The 23,565-nt window shown below is 44.5% G+C and overlaps 1 protein-coding gene across 1 annotated transcript in view; it reads left to right on the top strand.

Annotated features, from left to right (window-relative positions):
• The window catches only part of LOC135806677 (unconventional myosin-XV-like), a 66,974-nt gene that overhangs the window by 12,864 nt on the left and 30,545 nt on the right, over positions 1-23,565 (top strand). Inside the window, exons 10-25 of the mRNA XM_065320907.1 lie at positions 1,718-1,841; positions 2,900-2,995; positions 3,356-3,487; positions 3,910-4,035; positions 6,328-6,405; positions 7,415-7,566; positions 9,449-9,494; positions 13,825-13,949; positions 14,489-14,612; positions 15,267-15,442; positions 15,967-16,246; positions 19,809-20,043; positions 20,966-21,108; positions 22,235-22,408; positions 22,655-22,812; positions 23,393-23,562. Coding sequence (XP_065176979.1) covers positions 1,718-1,841; positions 2,900-2,995; positions 3,356-3,487; positions 3,910-4,035; positions 6,328-6,405; positions 7,415-7,566; positions 9,449-9,494; positions 13,825-13,949; positions 14,489-14,612; positions 15,267-15,442; positions 15,967-16,246; positions 19,809-20,043; positions 20,966-21,108; positions 22,235-22,408; positions 22,655-22,812; positions 23,393-23,562 — 2,339 coding nt within the window. The remainder of the gene's footprint in view (positions 1-1,717; positions 1,842-2,899; positions 2,996-3,355; positions 3,488-3,909; positions 4,036-6,327; positions 6,406-7,414; positions 7,567-9,448; positions 9,495-13,824; positions 13,950-14,488; positions 14,613-15,266; positions 15,443-15,966; positions 16,247-19,808; positions 20,044-20,965; positions 21,109-22,234; positions 22,409-22,654; positions 22,813-23,392; positions 23,563-23,565) is intronic.

Genomic DNA, 23,565 nt, shown 5'->3' on the forward strand with positions numbered 1-23,565 from the left:
TTTTTGGAGGAGCAGCAGGCAACCCTCGTTTCACTCGTGATTGCTTAATCACATGGCAAAAACAACAAAAATGCAACCCCATTCTATGGTGCTATGATGTGTGTGTCTCGGGGGGAGGGGCGATAAATGTAGGTTTGCAGCGTACGGCAAACCGTAGTTATCGCTGACAACCGAGCAGCAGGCAAAAGCCACGCGCGTGGCTAGGCGCGCAACAATGGGGCTGTCTGGCATGCAATGGCGGGCAGCCGTACTGGGGAAGCCCAGGCCGCAGTACGAGTACGCCCATATGCGCGGGCGAGACTACCCCATATTTGCATAAAGGTATCAGCGCTACTAATGCAATGTTTACTACAAGCAGGGCTCATGGCGCCTAATCTCTATATTAGGAAGCAGTTCCTTTCATGGCACGAAAGGACTCCAGCGCGCGTACTAAGCCTCAGCCAAGGTACAGTACTAACCGAGTACGCAAGATAGAACAGGCGGTGTGGCGGAGCAAACATACCACGTATGGAAGAGGCGAAGTCCCCGGATGCCGCCCGGTCCACAATGACAGACACCACCATGCTTTATGGGAAATAAGGCGCGAGAGCCCACCAGGTAAGGCGGGCCGCATAAGCACGTGGCAAGCGCAAATAGCGTAAGACGTACCCACGAGGCCACAACGCGAGAGTACGGCAGCATAGCAGAGTACGAGAGTACGATGCCGGATCAACGCAGGGCGGACCAAGGTGTGGTAGTGCCACAGCACGAGGCACCTCAGCAGTTGGAGGTGGCGAACGCAGGGACAGCATCAATATTGGCAGCTAGCAGCAGCAGCAGATGGGCGTGATTTTTTTTTCTTCTTCAAGACTAGCAACGAGGAGCAGCAGGCAACCCTCGTTTCACTCGTGATTGCTTAATCACATGGCAAAAACAACAAAAATGCAACCCCATTCTATGGTGCTATGATGTGTGTGTCTCGGGGGGAGGGGCGATAAAGAATAATTTCTCGAACCCGAATATGAACGTACATGCTGTCCAACGTTTAGTGAAAAGTTGAAACTAGCAGCAGCTGGATCTCGCGAGGCAACGAGTACAGCCATCACTTACATCGTGCACTCATGGTGTGATGGAGGATGCAGGAAAATATAAGGACAACTGTGAGAATCGATTGAATCATGTGCTGTTCTTGAAAGTGGTGTCGGCATCACCTCATTGGAGAGTGACGCCGAGGAAGCAACATGAACAGTCCTTGTGCCTATGATGTCTCTTTTGAATGTAAACCATTTTTCTCCTGTGCTGTGTGTGCGCAAGAAATAGAGATTCCGCATAACGTAATTACGTTAGTAAAAACGTAGTCGATCTACGGAAAGTCTTACGTAAACTGCATGCGCATCTGGGTTCCGCCATACGGAGTTTTCAAATCAGGTAGCTGCCCTTGGCAACTCAGTACGACCAGATCGACCTGGGGAGAGAGTCATTTTACGGACCAGCTACGTTATCAGAGCCCTATCTACGTACTCTCCGTCAACTTTCCGTAAGTGGAGTGCAAACTCGCGAATTCACGGGTTTTTCCCGCCCACTAACGTAAAGTTGCTCAACTTTACGTAGTGCGGAACCTCATTAAAAATTGCGCTGAATACTGTTCGAAAATTCACATTAAGTGATCGAACGTTTGCTTTTCGCTTTTTTCTGGGAAGTATTTTCTGACAAGTTGTGTCTCCTTTATTTGCTTTAGGGATGCGCTGGCCAAGGCTCTGTACTCACGTCTTTTCAGCTACATCGTTATTCGGATCAATGAGGTTGTTTGTAAGGACGTCAAGATTGCCTCTGTCGCAATTCTGGATATCTTTGGATTTGAGGTTAGCCACATTGTTCATGTACATTGTTGTCTGAATGCAATTTCAGGTTGTCTAGGATAGCAATCCTGGTTGTCTAGGATAGCAATCCTGGCTGATTTCAGGTTGTCTAGGATAGCAAACCTGGCTGATTTCAGGTTGTCTAGGATAGCAATCCTGGCTGATTTCAGGTTGTCTAGGATAGCAATTCTGGCTGATTTCAGGTTGTCTAGGATAGCAATCCTGGCTGATTTCAGGTTGTCTAGGATAGCAATCCTGGCTGATTTCAGGTTGTCTAGGATAGCAATCCTGGCTGATTTCAGGTTGTCTAGGATAGCAATCCTGGCTGATTTCAGGTTGTCTAGGATAGCAATCCTGGCTGATTTCAGGTTGTCTAGGATAGCAATCCTGGCTGATTTCAGGTTGTCTAGGATAGCAATCCTGGCTGATGACTGTTGTTCAAAATCACTTGTACCTACACAACAACCTGAAATAATCTAAAACCGAATCAAAACCTCTGCAACACGAGTCTTCTCAATGTCGGAGTGTTCTGGCTATCGGGCAACACCAGCAGGTGCTATGTGCTATGTGCTATCAACATGTGTATTGCAGTACTGTTATAGCCGTTCAGTAACGCAGGGTTCACATTTTTTAAGAGATGTGTGATGCAATGCATGTGGTGACATCCAGAGTCCAGACCTATGCGAACTCCCAAAATGTCATTCATTGCAGATGTCAGTGAAGTGACGTCACCTTGCTCAATTGCGTCAAAGCACAATGCTGTTTATACAATTCCTTGGCATTCACATAGCTGGGAACAACTTGTACAAATATGCAAGCAACCCTTGAACCTAATGTAAAAATTTGCTGCAAAGAAGGTCGTGCCTCGCATCGCGGAAGTTGAGCTATTTCCGCGTTCAGGCGGTTGTATATGCTGCACATTGGGTGCGATTTAGTGTTTCTCGGCTTTGCCACTTTTGCATTTCAAACATCCTGTTATGTCATGTGTAACAGCACAAGTTCCAAGAATCATTGCTGATATGAATCTTTTTGTTTTGTAATAATTTGATTTGTGCTGCTAGGACTTCAAGGTGAACTCCTTTGAACAGCTCTGCATCAACTATGCTAATGAGAATCTGCAGTTCTATTTCAATCAGCACATTTTCAAGTTGGAACAGGTATGTTTTGCCCTGTTGTCTTCTAGTGTCTGCAGTTATGTGTGTTGGGTTATCCTTTTGTCTGAGCTCGCATCTCATGGATTTGTCAATTGGTCTCTGATTATGTGCGTGTGTGTGTGTGCATGTGTGCACGTATGTTCTCAGTGTGCATGCATGTGTGCACGTATGTTCTCAGTGTGCATGCATGTGTGCACGTATGTTCTCAGTGTGCATGCATGTGTGCACGTATGTTCTCAGTGTGCATGCATGTGTGCACGTATGTTCTCAGTGTGCATGCATGTGTGCACGTATGTTCTCAGTGTGCAATCATCGGCAACATGTACCTTGACTTGTTTCTGTATATCTTTCCAAATATCACAGGAAGAGTATGACCGCGAGAAAATTAGCTGGTCAAAGATCTCTTTCAATGACAATCAAGGCTGTCTTGATCTGATTTGCAAGAAACCTGTTGGTATTCTCAACATCCTGGATGACGAATCCAATTTCCCCAAGGTAAGCTAGTATGTACTGATATCATGCTAATATTCATTCTGATACGATTGCAGGCAGGTGTGCTGTTGTGTTGGATACCATATCTTGTATACAAGCCTGTTTTGAATACGAGCCTGGTTTTCGAGATGGGCCATCACCACATGAGTCTGGTCATCGTGTTGGCATACATAGAAATGCCTGATTTAAATACAAGCCTGATTTGAATAGAAACATAGCACTGACATGGTCTTCGACGTGAGCCCGACTTATGGTATCTTTCTTGATTGGAGAAGTAATAAGCACGTCATGGTGAATACACCTCAACACAATCCTTTGTATATTATAGGACTCCTTGCTCCCAGGTCTTTTGCCCTTGATGAGGAGCTACACACTGCTGCTATATGAGATTACTATTTACATCTTGTGTTGCTTCCTTGTTACAGGCTAGCGATGATTCGTTTTTGGAGAAGATTCACCAGCAGCATGCCAAACACCCATACTACGTCAAGCCAAAAGTGCGTAATGGCAAGTTTGGCGTGAAACATTATGCTGGCTGTGTCACATACGAGGTAAGGATACAGTATTATGCAACCATTCAGTTTTTGTCTTTCTCCCCAGTCTCTAGTAGTTGTTGACAGTTGATTGTGTGCGTGTGTGTGTGTGTGTGTGTATTTATTTTTATCATTAGCATGTTCGTTTTGAAATGTAACAGCAGTATCTCTTAATTTGCTAAATCCTATATATAGGATTTTGGTCATATTTTTCAACTCAAAATGGGTGTGGCATGAGAAAAGCAAAAAGTATGTGACCAATTCTTCCTTGCTAGGTCTTAGTAGATATCGAGAGTTGAATAAGATAATTTTTTCAAACACTAACATCTCAGGCTCATCTCCTTGCCCAATATTACTAAGGCTTGTGCCCTATTTTTCGAATCCTATATATATAGGATTTGAGATTTTATTGGACCTTGTTTTATCCTTAAAACTGGTAGTTTCATGACGGCATGTGCAATATGTCGTCATGAAACCACCCCGTGCCACACCTGCAATGTTTGTCTGCACATTCACTGCTTCAGTCCTTTCCATGACAGCAGCTGAACAATTATGCTCAAATTTCCAATTATTGCTGAAAATGGGTATTCATCAGAAATATTATCGCCCTATGAATCTAAAATGTAAACATTCATGCCTCAAACATATTTACAACTTCCATGAAAACCAGTATGTCGTTATTATTGGTCGTGATGACCAATAACAACGGCGTAAAAGGCACACATTTTCAAATCCTATATATAAGATTTTCGTCCAGCAAATTAAGAGATACTTAGTCCACAGCTTTTCTAAACTGGATGGCTTGGATGAGAGGAAAGAGGCGAGATAACAGCGATGCAACCAAAATATCCAATGGGCGCTTTCGATTACACGCATTTCGGTCAATTATAGAATTAGTTATTGTTGATGCACAGTTTGATTAAACAAAAAGTGACAAATTCCGTCGTTAGAATTGATTTTATCCAATTCCGTCAAGTCCGTCAATTCTGAAGAGAGGGCGGAATTTCTCTAATTCTGGCGCCAGAATTGCACAGTTGGTGTGTTACCGGTCTGGTCATGACTCAAGCGCGCGAAGAGCCTCCCTTGCCGGCGTGTGCGCGATGCTGGGACGATCGCGAGGGTGTACGTGATCTCTTTTTACGATTCATCAATTTTGTTTGTGACATGACATGAATAAAATGCGTTGTGAATTCCAGTCGTTTGTTTACAAGGCCGGAATCCGCTCGTTCTGGGCATTCCAGAATTTATAAAAACAGTTCCAGAATTGTGTAAACGTGTAATCGAAAGCGCCCAATATGTTACAGTGACACGAAGTGAAACAACTAGGGGTGAAACGGTTCGGGTAAGGAACCGGTTTTGGAACCGCCAGCTGAAAAGAGTCGGGTACCCGTTCCGTCAAATTTCGAACCGAAACTCGAAAAAACCCTGTTCTTGTACAAATACATGTACACGTCCAGTCTACTCAAGATTTTAAATGTCTTACCTTACGATCCTCACTCTTCCAAAGAGTTCTCTGGTCATTATGTTCTTCGCACTTGGACTCTCCAATGTCTCATTCTTGCTCGTAAAAATGTTTTTTCTAAAAATTAATTGTCGCGAACGCATTTTGTCGGTCTGGAGAAAAGAATGCATGGAACCGATAACCGAACCGTGGGAAACAATGCTGGCATTCGGGTACCCGAACATGAAAAACATGGAACCGTTTCACCCCTAGAAACAACCTTCACGTGCATGATTTCACTAGAGTGGGGAGGACCTATGTCTAGGACCATTATGCATATTCTACAAAGCACTCAAGTACTGGTTCTAATAAAATTTAACAGAAATATAGAATTTGTGGTGTCTGCGATGGCAGAACTTCACATCCCTTGGCATGGATCAATAAGTTACCCAGGCAAGCAGTGGCAAGTGACCACAAGAGAGGCAGAACTTCACATCCCTTGGCATAGATCATTAAGTTACCCAGGCAAGCAGTGGCAAGTGACCACAAGAGAGGCAGTGTTGCATACAACCCTGTATCTATCATGCACTTAGTGCAAACAATTACGGGTTTGTCATGTGGTGTGAAGCTCTACTGCCGCAGACCACATGCCATGCAGACTGGAGTTGCACAATCTTGAGGGTTATGTAGCCTGATGCTATGCACGTACTTTGTCATACATCCAAGTACGGCCATCCAGTACATCCAAGTACATGAGTACACCATGTAGCCCGCGTGCTCATTGCCAGTCTTGTGTGTTAATATTGTACTACAGCATATTGTGAAACAGCTTATTCATCCTGTCACGTGTTCTGTGCGCGGGTTTTCAGGTCAAGATGTTCCTGGACAAAAACCGTGACACTCTTCGTCCTGACTTGATCGAGCTTCTTCATGGCAGCTCAATGTCGGTTAGTTAGATGTGAATATCTTATCTTTGCCTGGTCTGATTTACATCTGATGTGGATCAGCCGTTTGACTACCAACTCATACATAATTTGTTTTTGAGTTTACCTGAAAACAGTCAACTGCCCTGAAGATGAGCCATGCCTGAAAATTTGGTGAAGTCAAATTTTTTTAAATATGTGCAGTGTGTGTTTTGAACGTTGGAGTTGAGTGTGTGTTTTGAACGTTGGAGTTGAGTGTGTGTTTTGAACGTTGGAGTTGAGTGTGTGTTTTGAATGTTGGAGTTGAGTGTGTGTTTTGAATGTTGGAGTTGAGTGTGTGTTTTGAATGTTGGAGTTGAGTGTGTGTTTTGAACGTTGGAGTTGAGTGTGTGTTTTGAACGTTGGAGTTGAGTGTGTGTTTTGAACGTTGGAGTTGAGGTACCCTAATATAATGTGTAAGTGGCTGAAATGGAGGCGAGTGCTTAGGTGGCGAGTGCTTAGGTGAGCAGCCAGAGAACGCTAAAATATGACCACAGACCAAATAAATTGTTTTTAGTTTTTGTTCAAAAATGATCAAACACACCTAATGTTTTCTGTCAGAAAGTATGGGACTGATCTGGCATGTCTAAGGGTTGCCACAGTGGTAATATACGCAGCACTATGGCAATTGTACATTGACGGTATACTGTCATTTTTGTATACATGTGATATGTCCCTTGGTTCATCCTTTCCCCGTCAGTTCCTTTATCCAGGGTCTTGTAGTGTGAGCTGACTGGTACTCCAGCACGTCTTTCTATAGCGAGCTGAGCCAGGTGTCTGAAATACCTTCTGGTTGGAGCACCACTGGAGAACTGCCAGCGAAAACACTGTCAACACCTGTAGACATCCAAAGAAGTTGGTACTCCACTTCCTCCACTTCATTTTATTACCCCACTCTGCTGTGAACCAGCAGGTTCTACAAAGTCACTTTCGTTGTGCACGTGTACAACCCAACCCTGTTGTGCTTGTCCTGTCTCTCCTCTTCTACTTCTAGCTTGTGGTATCACTGTTTGAGCAAGACTACACAGCGATGCAAGAGGCACAAAGTGGCGGTGGTGGTGGTGGCCGTGGCAAGAAGAAGAAGTCTCCCACAACATCTGCTAAATTCGATTCTTCTCTGAGAGAATTGATCTCTGCAATGTCCAAGTATGTAGCATGGAAATTGGTTCTTTACTGCTTGTAATCTGTTCCTGGATGGCAATACACAGTACTGCTCGATGAAATCTGATCTCATAGATATGTTATGTTAGCGTGCTTTATTCCCCCTCTTGAAAATATACGAAATCCTTAGAATGGTTAAAGATACGCTGCATGCTTATCCAAAGCAAGAAACACGACACGTTAAAGGGGAAGTTAAGGCAAAAATTAAAATTTCACCAGTTGTAGTCTTCGGGGTGCTGAGTCGATTGGTCGTGGTCCGAGGAAGCTGAGACGCTCCCTTCCTACTTGAATCCCAATCGAACTCGCGCACTTCCACCGAAACTGGGTGACTGCGCCCTACTAGATGGGGATTTGTGTGCAAAATGTCACTAAAAGCGCCATTTCGTTCTTATAAAAGCATGGATGACCGCGATTGGCCCCTATGTTGTAGTCTTTTGGACGCTGAGTCGACTGGTTTTGGTCCGAAAAGGCTGCGATGCAGCGTTCCTCCTTTATTCCCAATCGAACATGGTTGAACAAGTGGTCACGTGCTCCTGGGTGCCCAAATCACCTGGTCTTCACGCCAGCAGGCGACAACTTTCACACCAAGGTTCAACTCGAGTTCAACTCGAGTGACAGGACTGCACCCAAAAAAGGTCAAACAGGCTAGTAAGTTGTACCCTGCAGGCACGGTGACCAGGTGACTGGCGTACGCAGGAGCACGTGACCGCTTGTTCAACCATGTTCGATTGGGAATAAAGGAGGAACGCTGCATCGTAGCCTTTTCGGACCAAAACCAATCGACTCAGCGTCCAAAAGACTACAACATATGGGCCAATCGCGGTCATCCATGCTTTTATAAGCAGGGTTCGCAGCGAAGTTTGGAAGTCTGGAAAAAGTTTGGATTTTATAATTCAATTTTCCAGGTCTGGAAAAAGTTTTGAAAAGGCGCTCCTTTTGAAAAAGTTTGGAAAAAGTTTTGAATTTCGATTTTTTGGCCGCAGATGTGCTGCACTGCTGGCAGTACTGCATGCAAGTACGAGGTTTTGAGTGCCGCGATAGAAGACGCGCTGGCGATGCGTGGTGTTCACTGCATGTACGAGTTTCGTACAGTCATTTCAGTGCATGCTCAAGCGCGGCCGGTGATGACTTTTATTTGGCCGTTTTTTTTGTTACTGGCGCTCGCGCTCCACTTTGATTCTTTGAAGTCGGGACAGCAGGATGGCGAGGTCCTTTCGCACTCAGATGAGTTTGCTGGCGAGGATGAAGCCGTCTTTTGCGCTGAGATGGACACCAGCTATGTAAATGTTTCATTGGAACCCCCTCTGGAGGCGGATTTGAACTTACGGAGGGGAACTCTCGTCGTATGAATTCCCCTGCTATTTTCAGAGGCTCTAGCTGCTGAAGGCGATATCATCGCAATGCACCTTGGTGAATTTGTTGAAGGTAGTACCAGGGAGGATTTTACTACTCCCTGGTTGTACTCGTCGTGCAGAAGAGATTTATAATTTATTTTTCCTGCACGAGTGGGTTTGGAAATTCTTGAAATTGGTTTGGAAAAAGTTTGGAAAAAGTTGGAATTTTGTGTGCTTGGTTGGCTGCGAACCCTGTAATAAGAACGAAATGGCGCTTTTAGTGACATTTTGCACACAATTCCCCATCTCGTAGGGCGCAGTCACCCAGTTTCGGTGGAAGTGTGAGAGTTCGATTGGGATTCAAGTAGGAAGGGAGCGTCTCAGCTTCCTCGGACCACGACCATTCGACTCAGCACCCCGAAGACTACAACTGGTGAAATTTTAATTTTTGCCTTAACTTCCCCTTTAACAATTTCCGTTCTCTTGTGGATTGGGACTAATGTTCATGTTTCTTATGCTGTTGGTTTGTTTAGGTGTCATCCATACTTTGTCCGATGTGTGAAGCCGAATCCTAACAAGGTATTTGAAAACAAAGCGTTAATTTATAATTTTATAGAGGCGTAAATTTCTCAATCTCTGGACAGCTAGCCGTTTCGACCTTGTTAGGCATACGAGTATACGAGTACATGTACTACTACAGAATTGCCGTAATAATGTTATTTCCACGAGTTTGTAGATACAAGATCGTAGTGGTAGTATGTATCTATTATTGCACGATTAAAGAGGTCAACATATGAAATATAGAACGAGTAAAAGACCGAGGTCCCCCGAGGTCTTTTACGAGGTCTATATTTCATATATTGACCGATTATGAGGGCAATAATAGATTTATCACGACATAGCATACCTAAAACTGTTTTTGCTTTGCTATAGGAAGAAAGGAATACTATTGTAATAGTATAATAGTATGTACATATGCCGTTTACATTGGACATTACTTCTGTGTAAACCGAAGTTTTCAGTTGTCTCTTGTATGTTCCCCAAGTTCTTTGACTGAGAATCTGACAGTATGGGTTCAAATCCCAGCATTTGGCTTCAGATTTTTCTTCTTTCAGTTCTGATTTTTTCTAAGTTGAGGAAAAAGTTCTAAGTCCTCGGTCAATATAAGCGGTCAATATACTGTAAGACATGTTATTATAACGAGTCGCAAATTTAACGATTGTCCAAAATCCATAGGTTAACGAGAAGAATAGGCCTTATGCACATTGTACAGATGCACGAAATCCCGTATAATCTTGTAGAATCCCGTAGACCCGGTTGGGTGTTGAATGTGCAGGACCCTATTGTGTTTACTGCTATTTCCACTATGAAATGGGCCATGAAGGCATTTCATACGAAATCTTTTTCCGGCAGAGATCTAGCTAGTCGTTAGTTCAATCCCAAAGTGAAGAAGGCTTGAAAAGTGATCGTTTGCCATGAATTGTGAGGCTAAATGGGTCAAACGCGCATGTATAGCACACAATGAACACCCAACCGGGTATGTACACACCTACGGCCATAGTACAGAACTTCGTACATCTGTACAATGTGCATAAGGCCTATTGTTAACGATCTTGCAGTATTCCGGCATATCTACACACAACATATATGAAGCAGTACGGCCTCAACGGATCTTATCATAACGAAGAAATGTCATCCGTTAAAACGTTAGATTTACTTCCTCGTTATATATACATGTTTTACAGTATGCTGATATTTGACCGCTTAGAGATCACACGTTTCTGTGGGGGTCAATAATAAGGGAGCATCTCATTAGTTCGCATTTTGTTTCTAAACGTAAGGCCACGCTTTGTTTTTTCTATGTTTCTCGTCATCGCCCGCGTAGGTTTTCAGAAATTTCGGAAGAAAAAAAAAGTTCGTACTACGTACATTGTACATGTATGTGCGCTGCACATGCTGCAGCAGCTAGATGCGTCAATAAAAATCGTAAACGTTTGCACCACAGCAGCAAAGGAGCGCTCTCCGTCCGTTCTCTGCGATGAAGGCTGCCATGACGAAGCTTTCAGTCGTTCACTGCCTGAGCCTCGCGGGTCCCAGGAATACCGTAAGTCGGACGAGTTTCGTGGCAACTGGCGTCTGTGGAACGATGTCGTGGGCAGAAAATCCAAGCAAAGGACGCATGGCGAGGAAAAGATGAGCAGCGTGGAGACAAGAGTTTGATAACCGGACACAAGAACGTTGAAGTAACAAAACCAAAAATGACGAGTGGGAAAGCGTGTGCGATAGCAGATAAATGTATGTTCTCTTCGCCGTCTCGTATTCATCAACCTTTATGATCTCATTGTTGCAGTTTGCCTGATATTCGTGGGCTGATGTGATAATGACTATGTACAGTCAGTAGTGGAATCATGTATGGGACTACATCATTATGTACATGATTGTACAATGTAGTACTCTATACATGGTATACGCAGTGTCTTGTATGAATCACGCAAACACATGTAAAATGTATGCAGTTTTCAGTAGAAATTGTTCTTGTTTTTTCCTTGGCTTTTGTTTTTTTTCCGCCCGCCCGCATACCTTTTGTTAAAATTTGCCGACGAGAAACATAGAAAAAACAAAGTGTGGCCTAACGCATTTCGAAACGGGGTGGGGTGGGGGGGGGGGGGGTAGCGGCCATTTCGAATAGAAAAATGACTGTTCGCACATTTTCTGGAACTGTACAATCTACTGTGCTAGTGCTAGATCCCTGCAGCAGATGAGTGTGTTTAGGTGGAGATCTACCTGTGTTTGCAGATCAGCTAACCCTTGCACTGCATGCATGCAGGCTACTCAGAGGTGTCAAATGTCACACCAGCCTGATCAAACCGTGTACCTGGCCAGCGTTTACAGCAGTACATGCAGTTGTTGTGGAGGAACTATGCTTATTTGCGTGTACATGTCATTGATTGTACTTTGTACTCAGTAAATGCGGTACTACTGTATGCCATTCGCGACCGCTCTAGCAAAACATTCATGTACATGTACATGTACAATCATGTACATAAGCATACCATAGCATGGGGCATGGATGTGTACAGTAGATAAACACAGAAAATGTGCGATAAAACTTTCGAATAGAGGGGGGAGGTAGGGGGGTAAAGTCTATTCGAAATGCGTTACGTTTGCAAAATAAATGCGAACTTATGAGATGCTCCCTAAGAGAGTGATAAGTGTGAATAAAACTGTACCAGCACCAGTATATTCAGCACCTGAACGCACGCATCAAACAACACACACCACGTCACATACCGGTACTTCCACCTTGCGCACAACAACAAAGACCGAAGCGAGGGCGACCTAGAAAACAACCGTTACCTACACAACTTGCGGATCCTGGCTCACAGACTGTGCTTGCTCCGCCGTCGCTGGTGGCGGTGGTGGAGGAGGGTGGTCGTGGTGGCTCATCGGGCCGGCTTGTGTCGCCGCCTTTGCTACTGCCATCGGTGGTTCCTTCGTCGGTGCCCCCGGCGGCTTTGGCTGGGGTGGCGCCGCTTGCGGTCCCGGTCCCACTGCCTCCTCCTGATCCTCGCCTTCGGCTCTTGCGGCGGTGGAGCTTGCCAGTGACAGACCGCGAGCAACACCGGCAGTGGCGTCACCACTACAATTGCCAACCCAAAAAGACCCACCTTGCGTATCAGCAGCTCCCACACCATCACCAACAATGCAATTTACAGCAACCACAACTAATCCACCATCCAAGCCCACTATTGAAAGACCAAGACGATCAACAGCCAACTACAACAGAAGCTATGCACTCAACGGACAAGGGCGTAAGGAGGGACGTGACAGCAGGGTGACGGCCGAGTCCCGTTCAATGGACCAAGTCAGGCGGGATAACAGAGGAAGCGGATGATGGGACGGACGGGGAAGGGAGCAATGAGTCGGAAAGCGACGATTGTAGTGATCGTGAGAGTGCCGGTGAGAATGTTAGTGTTGTGCGTAGGTTTCGTGGTAGCAAGTGTTCAGTGTACAATCATCTGTTGGCTAGTCCTGATTGTTGCAATTCGTATTCCGACTCTTCTTTCACTGTATTGTGCCGTGGTCGTCATGGTTATGGACTACAGTTATAAGTTTTGGAAGCCATCTGTCAGCGTCTGTATAAGCCTAATCTGTGTGTACAGAAAGATAGTTTAATTGGGTTGAAATTGTTCAAGTAAAGTGTCATGTTTGGTGCGGCCAAGCTTGGCCGTTAATGTTCTAGGTGTAATGTACTGCTGTTATTTGTAATCACTTTGTCCTTCCTTCTTTCTTTCTCTTCTTTGTTCATTTTTCAGTTGCAAGTTTAGTGTTGGTACACACATTCGTTATTGCTCTCGCTTTCATTGTTAAAATTCACACTTGTAAATTTCACTGCTGTTGTTCTTAGTGTTATTTCTCTAACTTAGATTTTCTATAATAGTTCAATTTTGTTTTCAGTGTCCTTTAGTACAACGAAGATTCCTGATCAGTGTTGTACGAAAACTTGTTTGAATCCCTTTTTTCTTTACACAATTTCTTCACATTTTCATCGTTTTATTGCACATTGTCTCCACAGTTTTACATTACATGAATAAAGTGTACACAAATGTCGATCCAGCTTGTGTTACTGATTGCGGTTATCAAATTGTTGTCTCCTCGCCGTTTGTTCATATACTAATACTGTTGAATTTTCTGTTGACACTGTTTTCTATGAACACTACAAGTAGTATGTCATTGTTGCTGTGTAGCATGCAGAACTGGCATTTCAGCAGTTATGAGATCTAGTGTTGTTGAATATACCATGCAAATGCTACAAAGGGCACTCCTGTTGTTGTTGTTGTTGTTGTTGTTGTTGTTGTTGTTGTTGTTGTTGTTGTTGTTGTTGTTTTTCCTGTTTTTACTCATCCAGAGGCCGAGTGAGTTCGTGAAGCAAATGGTCCTGGAGCAGCTGCGTTATTCTGGAATGTTGGAAACAATTCGGATTCGGAGAGCTGGCTATCCCACCCGTCTGAAGTTTGAGGTCTTTGCTAAGAGGTACTTTCTTTTCTCTTTATTTCGGGGAAATTGTGACCTAGACCGGTATGTACAGGGGCGTCGGAAGGTAATGTAGCGTGGTATGGTCAGTCATCTGTGGCACCATTACCTCGATGTGGGGGGGGGGGGGGTGGCACCGCTGAAATGTTTCGAAATTTAGAGCCCAAATCAGTGCATTTGATTGATTCACAGGGTACTAGTACCCGGGGGAAAGAGTGGTACGGTCAATACCGTAGTGACCGTAGCGTGTCCGGCGCCCATGATATGAATGATAGTCTGGTATCTCTCACCGGCAACGTTTTCCTGACTGCCAAAATTGAGCCTTTTGCAATATTGATGTCTTCACAGCTCATCCTCTGCCTATTGCAATACACTCTTTCAGAATGAATCATATCTGTTTGTGTAGGTGTGAAGATTTTTGCCGGATGCCCCAGCTATTTTCACGTGACCCTTGACAGTACTGTAAACAGTTTTTCCGTGAATGGTGTGAAGAGAATATTCATGTGTACAGCTATTCGCATGATTGTGTTTTTCTCCAGATACCAGCTTCTTGCGGGCGCTAACAAGGAGTTGTGTGCAAAGGACCCCAAAGGTGTCTGCGTGAACATCTTGTGCAAGGGTGCTAGTGAGCATGAAGAAATGTTCCAGATTGGGCAGACCAAAGTAAGTTCTAGGTGCAGGTTACCTGCCACAACCATTTTTAACGCCTAGCTCACCTAGCCCGTTATCTTATTTCACCTCCCCCAGCTCACCAGTACAGCCAGTACCGTAAAGTACCGCCAGAGCGCCCCACCAGAGCGCCCCACCATCTCGTCCTTTCACGGGTGTATTGTGGAGGTGGTCTCCTGTCTGTAGGTCATACGACACGAACTTTGTACACATATTGCATGTTGTGCAGACAATCCGTACCTTCGAGCGGAGACGAGTGCTCGAGCTCCACACAAAAACCTGCTTAGTGTGTACACTAAGGTTCACACAAGGTACAAACTTCGTGGGACTGTGCCGTACGATTTTCCTTTCCCTGGCTGTAAAATCAAGGTGGGGCGCTCTCGCGACACAAGACGCTCTGGCGGTACTTTACGGTACAGGAACACTATTGACACATATTCAATCGCGCTAAGTAACTCACACCTGCAGTCGACTGTATCAAACACATCCATTGGACATTGCAGTTATTGCCTTTTGTGTTGAACTTGGAGTTACAGCTTGGCAGTTAATCCTTTTTTGTGCATGCAGTGTATTTTGTAGAGACTCTCCTTTCATTGAAATTTGGGTTTATGGAACACATCCCTTGTTTGCGCTCTCTGTGTCAAAAAGGTCTTCATGCGTGAAGCTTTGGAACAAATCCTGGAAGAAGGCCGAGCAAGAACATTGCACAAGTATGTCCTAGTCATTCAACGCTTTTCAAAGGGATTGGTTTACCGGAGACGCTACCTGAAGCTACGAGCAGCAGCGACTATGGTGCAGGGACATTTCCGAACGCGAAACCTGAGGTCAGTAACTGTTCCCTGGGCTTGGCCACGCTGCTAGCATATTCCCAGTAGGTTTAGACCTCTTTGTGTACTTGTGTAAAACAGGTTACCTAGTCCTGAGTGGACTCGGATGAAGAGCCAAGGATAATTTTTTAGAAAAGAAAAGGACCAAGAAACTACCGTTAGTACTATCGGTCCCTTTAGTCAGTGTCGTGCACTGTTATTGCAGGAGCTGATTGTCAAGTAACCGGTGGTGTTAGTGGACATTTAGCGTAACTTGTACTTCCTTGGTCCTTTTCTTTTCTATAAAATAGTCCTGAGTGACTTGCTTTTCATTCCCGAATGGTTTGCTGCTTACAATTACTGGTTGATTACTTGATTGCCATAACTGAATGACTGTGTTCTCGACTTGACATTACTGAATTCTTGCGTTCTCGACTTGCCGTGCAGTAGAAGCATTTTCATCAGTTGTATACATGTAGCTGAGAAAAGTGTTTTGGAGATCAGCTGCCATGATAGTTGAATCTCACTCTGTCCAATTGCAGGAAATTGTTCAAGAAGAAGAAGCGTTCAGCCGTGATCATGCAGTCCATGTGGCGCATGTATTCTCAACGCAAGAAGTACATTGTGCTCCGAGATGAAGAGCGAGAACGTAAGAGAAAGGCCGAAGAGGAGAAGCGGAGACAAGAAGAAGAGCGGAAGCGTCTTGAAGAAGAAAAGCGCCGGCAAGAGGAAGAGAAGAGAAGACAAGAAGAGGAGAAACGTCGCCAAGCTGAAGAAGCACGTCGTGAAGCCGAACAGCGCAGAAAAGAAATGGAAGAGCGCGTGAGTACCTGGCTTCTTCGGTCACTTTGTCTGCATACTGTAATCCTGTGCATATCAGAACGTGTTGCAATGTGTGAACAGAAATGCACAATGTACTGTAAAAGCCATATAATATATATGTGGGCCACAACCAGCTAAAACATGTCTTAGAGTGAAATTTTTCAAATTTTGTTTTCCTCCAGAAAACAGTTCTTGGGACCTTACTTGACCTCTTGAAGGTGGTACAGGGCAGAAAAGTAGTCTACAAGTGCCCCAAACACCGCTTTCAAAATATGTACTTTGAAATAGAAAATGACAGTTTTCGCACAGTCTGACACAAAGAGACAAACTTAGTGGCTTTTGTGGCGGAGCACATTACAACAGAACTAAAGATGTTGACACAGACTTGAGCATGTCAACGACATCAGTTCAAAGGCATGGCCCAAGTTCTTCCTGGAAAGCAACACCGGATGCTCTGGGTGGCGTTGCACTTGCATACTCTTTCGATTCTGGCAGTGACACTTTCGATCGTCGCCTGCGCTTCCGAGACTGCGTCAGACGCCTCATGAGAGCTGAACGCAAGTAACGTCGTAAGGCAGCCGGTTTGCCGCCTAATGATTATGTACTAGCCCACAACTTGTGCCTCTTCGCTACTGGAGACGACGGGGACGATTCAGCTTCGCTGTCGACATCAACATCACTGAGATCCCAACAAAGTGTCAGCGTCACTCTGCAGACCCGCCGCCACGGACTTGTGAACAAACCTGGGCCATGCACAGCGATCGTCTGGCCCTGTGAGCTGCTCTAGTATCACTAGATGCGGACATTGTCAGTCTTTTCTCGCCAGCTACTTGAACTAGACCGCCAAACAAGTGTTTGAACAAAATTTGAGAAGATGATCGCCACATCATGAATGAAGTGCAGAGTGAACGCGCTCCAAAAACCTTTTTTTCTTTTCGTCATTTCCCAACTTTTTACGAAACCCCAAAGACATGTTTTAGCTGATCGCGGCCCATGTATCTATTATTACACGATTAAAGAGGTCAATATATGAAATATAGAACGAGTAAAAGACCGAGGTCCCCCGAGGTCTATATTTCATATATTGACCGATTATGAGGGCAATAATAGATTTATCACGACATAGCATACCTAAAACTGTTTTTGCTTTGCTATAGGAAGAAAGGAATACTATTGTAATAGTATAATAGTATGTACATATGCCGTTTACATTGGACATTACTTCTGTGTAAACCGAAGTTTTCAGTTGTCTCTTGTAGTATGTTCCCCAAGTTCTTTGACTTAGTATCTGACAGTTTGGGTTCAAATCCCAGCATTTGGCTTCAGATTTTTCTTCTTTCAGTTCTGATTTTTTTCTAAGTTGAGGAAAAAGTTCTAAGTCCTCGGGCTAAGTGGTCAATATAAGCGGTCAATATATGCTGATATTTGACCGCTTAGAGATCACACGTTTCTGTGGGGGTCAATAATAAGAGAATGATAAATATATATATAACGAAGTGCCAACTCTAACGAGTTAACGCGGAGAAATCTTTCGTTAAAATAGAAATCGTTATACAGAAATCGATACATATACTGTCTTATTGAGCGTTGAGAATGAGTGAGAATCGTTACCTTTGGTACACGTAAGCTAGTCAATCTTGGGAAATCGTTATATGGCCCAACTTCTGCGAAAACCAGGCTTAGGGTGAAAATCTTTTTTTTTAGAAAAATGATGTTTTGCAAAAAGGTTGTGTCGCGTGGACGCTCGAGTGCAGTGAAGTGGAACCAAAGAGAATCTCGCTTGTTTGAAGAAGTAGCAGTCATGGCAGGAAGGGTTTCAGCAGTCAGGGAAGTCAAAGGGCTTCCGGTAGAATATTCGCTGCTACTCCTCTAGTCACAACGAAGAGTTTTTGAGCTGATCGAACGGATTCCTTCTCCGTTACTCAGGGATGGCGAAATTTCTGCGCTAGCTGCTGCTTGCGGAAAATGGTGAAGAAATAGTCTCCAGTTAGAGTCGTGATGGCGATAGCGAGGAGAACCAGGACGACATCGACCCAGCCAATCAAAGTACGGAGATACTAGCTGTTTCTGGACCTCACCCAAAGGGGACACGCGTAGCAGAGCTCATACGTTTGCAGCAAGTTCACGAGGAAAAAGGCTAGAAGCGCAGTGTGAAAACTGTTTTGAATTGAAGTCCTTGGCGATGAAGTGCTACTGAATGCCAGGCGAATGAGCGAACAGATCGAGAGCCTCCACTCGAGACTTTCCTCGCTGGACAGCTAGCTGCAAGGGATTGTACGGCGTGCCGAGATTTCACTTGCTGGTCAGCACCAAGCAGACACTGCAGCACGCCAGCACACTATGCGCATACTACGAACAGTGGAACAGTTTGAAAGGCCGTGTTCTTGCTTGTTTTGAATAGAACACATATACGGTACTAGATTCACCCTTCAAAAGGTGCCATCTCAACTGGAGTCGGGTTTCCTTGTGTTGTGTAGCGCCAGAGCATGCCAGTACATGTATGCAGCCCCAGAATGTGCTGAGTGAGGAGCAAACAAAATTCATGCAGAACTGTGCATGGCCACTACAGCCTGCAGCACCAAGGGGCCACAACAAACCTGCCCCCACATGCCTACCTTGTCATGTCACCTAAACAAAAATCATCCATGTCTCTTCCTTCACTCTGGTGGATCTCTCTTCATTTCTTTCCTGTGATAACAATTTTGTGTTTTTTTGGATTTTTTAACACAATACCCTGGTGTGTTTGAGATGCTTTTAATACCACTATGAGTCGACCCACACCTGTAATATTTTGTTTCCTGACCTCCCATGCCCAGTAGAAGCTGAAAATGGGAAACGTCATTTTGTGAAATTTCACCCTGAGCCTGGTTTTCGCAGATTCTGGGTCATATATGCGCCTCGTTAGAATAATGGCATTTACAGTAGTCGTGTTCTATGTAGTACCCATCACACAGTATGCATGCTAACAGCTTCGCAATTGCACTGCCAGCGCAGTACCCATCACACAGTATGCATGCTAACAGCTTCGCAATTGCACTGCCAGCGCAGTACCCATCACACAGTATGCATGCTAACAGCTTTGCAATTGCACTGCCAGCGCAGTACCCATCACACAGTATGCATGCTAACAGCTTTGCAATTGCACTGCCAGCGCAGTACCCATCACACAGTATGCATGCTAACAGCTTTGCAATTGCACTGCCAGCGCAGTACCCATCACACAGTATGCATGCTAACAGCTTTGCAATTGCACTGCCAGCGCAAACCCCAAGTATCAGCACCTATGCTTACTGCTAGTACAGTATATGGAAAAACTCACTCGGGAATTTTTGGTAAAATGTGACTTGCATCATTTCAGGCCTGTGCAGGCTATGGGATGAACTGGCATTTCTTTCAAGCTAATAATTATAAGTTCTGTGCATGACATCTTGGTATAGTAAATACTTTACGCATAACATTAACCTAGATCTGCCAATAATGCCCAGCATAGCAGTACCGTGACAGCTAGTGGCCATTGATTGGGTAGGTGCTCATTATTTCCGTTTTCCGCCTCTGTTCTTAGGCCCAGCGAGAAGCCGTCTTGGAAGCTGAGAAGAAAGCCTTCGAGGAGGAAGAGGCCAGAAATTTGGCCGAAGCTAAGAAACTGGAGGAGGAAGCAAAGCAGCTCGAGGACGAAGCCAATGCCATGGAAGAGGAAGCAATGGTCATTGCGGCCTTGGTCAAACCCAAAGTTACTGATGTCACCACTTTGGAGGTTCCTGCTGAACTGGCCTCGCTCTTTGATAAAATTGCTGGAGGTAGGCAATGTTCGTATTCATTTTTTCGTTGCCATTTCAGCAGTGGTTGTATTGTTCAGCACCATACTGATCAAGCATTCAACATGGCACTGTCCCCAGTAACTGCGTTTTAAGAGAAGCCAGCAGTTCCAATTGACTGCATGTTTACATATTGTGGTTCTGTCAACGCAAAGGAGTGAATAAACCAGATCACGTGTTCTGTGTTTAATAGAGATGTTTAAAAGTGTATGCACAGTAAATCCTAACCAGGAGTTGAACATGGGTGGTTCAATTCATCTCGTTCTAGACTCTGCCAAACATATATACTAGCAGTCTTGATCTGGGGACAAATGCAGTTGTGACGTAAGCAGCTGTGAACAGAACTAACTCAGTAAAACAGACAGTATTCCTTCGGAACGAAACTTCACACAGCTCCATTGTAACAAAATTGGGTAGATGTCAACACTGGCCAACACTCAGTCACACTGCATTATAGTGCATTATCGCACAGTCGATCAGAAGTTGTGCTTCAACTCTCACATATGTACACACCACACCAACTATTATGATCATGTAACATGTGACAATTTTTCTCAAATTTTCTGCCTAACGTTTTTACCTGCTCCACATCCACCAAGCTAGCCTTTTGGTTAAAGTCTATACCTTGCTTTCCTACTTCATGCTGAAGATGGTCATATCGACTGAACCGTTGAACCACAACTTCTGATTGTGTGAAATTCCGGTGTGACGTAGTGTTGGCCAGTGTTCAGTGTTGCCATTTAGTAGTGTTTTACCGACTTTAGTATTGCAGTGTTCTCTTGTAGAATCAGGAAAGGGAGTACCAATAATGGTGCATGTTAGTGCCTGTTCTGCCAAGGTGGCTTTCTGTAAGGAGCATTTGAACAGCTTGTGCCCGTTGGTTATTTGGTTTTTGCTGTTGTAGGATGGAGACCAATAACAGCAGAAAAGGGTACTAGTCAACCCAGTCAATATGAGGAAGTTCTACAGCTACCACTTGACATGGAGTTGGTACCTGGAGATATTGCTGGATATGTCTTCAGCAAGTTTAGGAGTGCCTTCTTCCGGGTAGGTCATAATATCATTACACTACTCGGAGAAAATACACTTTATTCATCCTCTTCTTCTTGGAACTAGCTCTGCCCTTTGGCATTGAACACTCTATTGGACAGTCTGGAACCTCTCTCTCTCTCTCTGTTTTATCATCACACTACAGTGTTCAGATGTTATTTTAGCCAATGGCAAATAAGAGTCCTCCAGTTCGGCTACGTGACTTGTGTGTAAGATAGCTCCTCCGCATGAACATTACTGCTCTCACGAGCCGGAAAATTGTATTTACCAGTACTCGGATCTTAGCTGTTCAACCGTTATCAGTTGCCTGGTGATTGCCTAAGGGCATGAAACTATTAGTTAGAATGAAGATGTGTGGTGCTCTGTGACTTACGTGTACACATCAGTCACACCCTTCGGTCTATTCATGCACACATCAGTCGCATCCTTCGGTCTATTCATGCACACATCAGTCGCAGCCTTCAGTCTATTCATGCACACATCAGTCGCAGCCTTCGGTCTATTCATGCACACATCAGTCGCAGCCTTCGGTCTATTCATGCACACATCAGTCGCAGCCTTCGGTCTATTCATGCACACATCAGTCGCAGCCTTCGGTCTATTCATGCACACATCAGTCGCAGCCTTCCGTCTATTCATGCACACATCAGTCGCAGCTTTCGGTCTATTCATGCACACATCAGTCGCAGCCTTCGGTCTATTCATGCACACATCAGTCGCAGCCTTCGGTCTATTCATGCACACATCAGTCGCAGCCTTCGGTCTATTCATGCACACATCAGTCGCAGCTTTCGGTCTATTCATGCACACATCAGTCACAGCTTTCGGTCTATTCGTGCACACTCCAGTGCAATCATGTGGTAGTCTATAGCATTGTCAAGGATCAAAATCGAATCAGAATACATTTTCAGGTCTATGCATAGAGTACCACTCCAGCTAAAAGTTGAATGATCTGTGTCCATGTGTGTATGTGTCAGGATGATGTGTGGGTGTGGATGCATACATGTGTGTGTATGTGCACGTGTATGTGTGCGCACGTGTGTGGGTGTGTGCATGCACGTGTGTGTGTGCGTGTGTGGACGTGGACGTGTGTATGCATCTGTGATTGCGACATGATGTGCAGGAGGGTCAAGACTACGAGCACCGGACTGTACCCCTTGAGAGATCACTGATACCTCTCAATGAATCCCTTGAAGTGGAGGCTTTGGGTATCTTCAAACTCATCATGAGGTTCATGGGTGACGAATCCCTTGCTGGACCATTGGAAACAATGGCTGCTCGTTACATTGTGCAATCGGTATGATTGATTTCTTATTTTGCTTTCAACTGCTTTTTCACCTGATTGTCTGATAATGTTACCAGTATATAAACTACAACATGTATATTGTAAATGAACAATCTAGAGTAAGGGGATACTAGATACCATCCTCTGTGAATTATGTCTGCACCTTTCTGTAAGTCGTGTGCATATACAAGGTGTACATCTGTGGTTATTTGATATGTCTTCAAACAAGACTTCTGTATTTTTGGTTATTGAATTAAGGGAATTGCCACCATGGAGCTCAGAGACGAAGTCTATTCTCAGCTCGCTTGTCAGCTGAAGGTACCAGACGAATTTAAACTTGAGCGCGGCTGGCTTTTGATGGCGGTGTGTCTGGCTTCATTCCCGCCAAGCAGCAAGATGTTCAAGTACCTATTTAAGTAAGTTAGGTTTGAAGTTGACGTCCTTGATTAGCCTATCGTATTGCAATGTCAGTTTCTCTCAGAACAAGGGGTTCACCATCATTTTAAAACTAGAAATTCCTTTGTTACACCATGTTACACCATGTTAGCTGTGTTGGATGCTCTGAGTTGTGCATATTGCTGTTGCCTGAAAGAATCCTCTGCTGGCCAGAAAGTGCATTCATGTGGAGACGGTTGTCATTTGTCATGCACTGGCAGAAACATGATGGTGTAGCAAATGGGTTTTGAAGATCTGCACAGCTACGGCTGCGCCAGCCACATTGGCGGCCATGATTGGTCACAAGAACTCCTTGCAATGATCAACAGGATAGAAACAAGTGCGTGTAGGCGAACCCACTACCAGCCACACCAAGCAAAGAAGTCATTTTTTCCAAAATCAGTTTTGGGTGTCCATTTGGAACTGCTGCCAACCAAACAATTAGACACATGCAACCTTTTGAAAAGATAACTCAACCTGGAAGATGTCTATAGCAGTCATGTTCTTGTAATTTTTTATTCTCGCGAATGCTGTTGTTGTTGTTTTTATTGTTGTCTGCAGCTTTGTCAACTCGTCAGCAATTCCCAAGTACAAGGAATTTTGTGAAAAAGCATTGCTCCGGACTCCTTGTCAGAAGAACTATTTGGGACGTTCATATCCACCTTGCCTCCTTGAGGTCAACGGCCTGAAGCAACAGAAAGCACTGGCCATGCAGTTTGAATTCCCAGATGGTA

This window comes from Sycon ciliatum, chromosome 1, assembly GCF_964019385.1.
Source record: "Sycon ciliatum chromosome 1, ocSycCili1.1, whole genome shotgun sequence".
Classification (NCBI taxonomy): domain Eukaryota; kingdom Metazoa; phylum Porifera; class Calcarea; order Leucosolenida; family Sycettidae; genus Sycon; species Sycon ciliatum.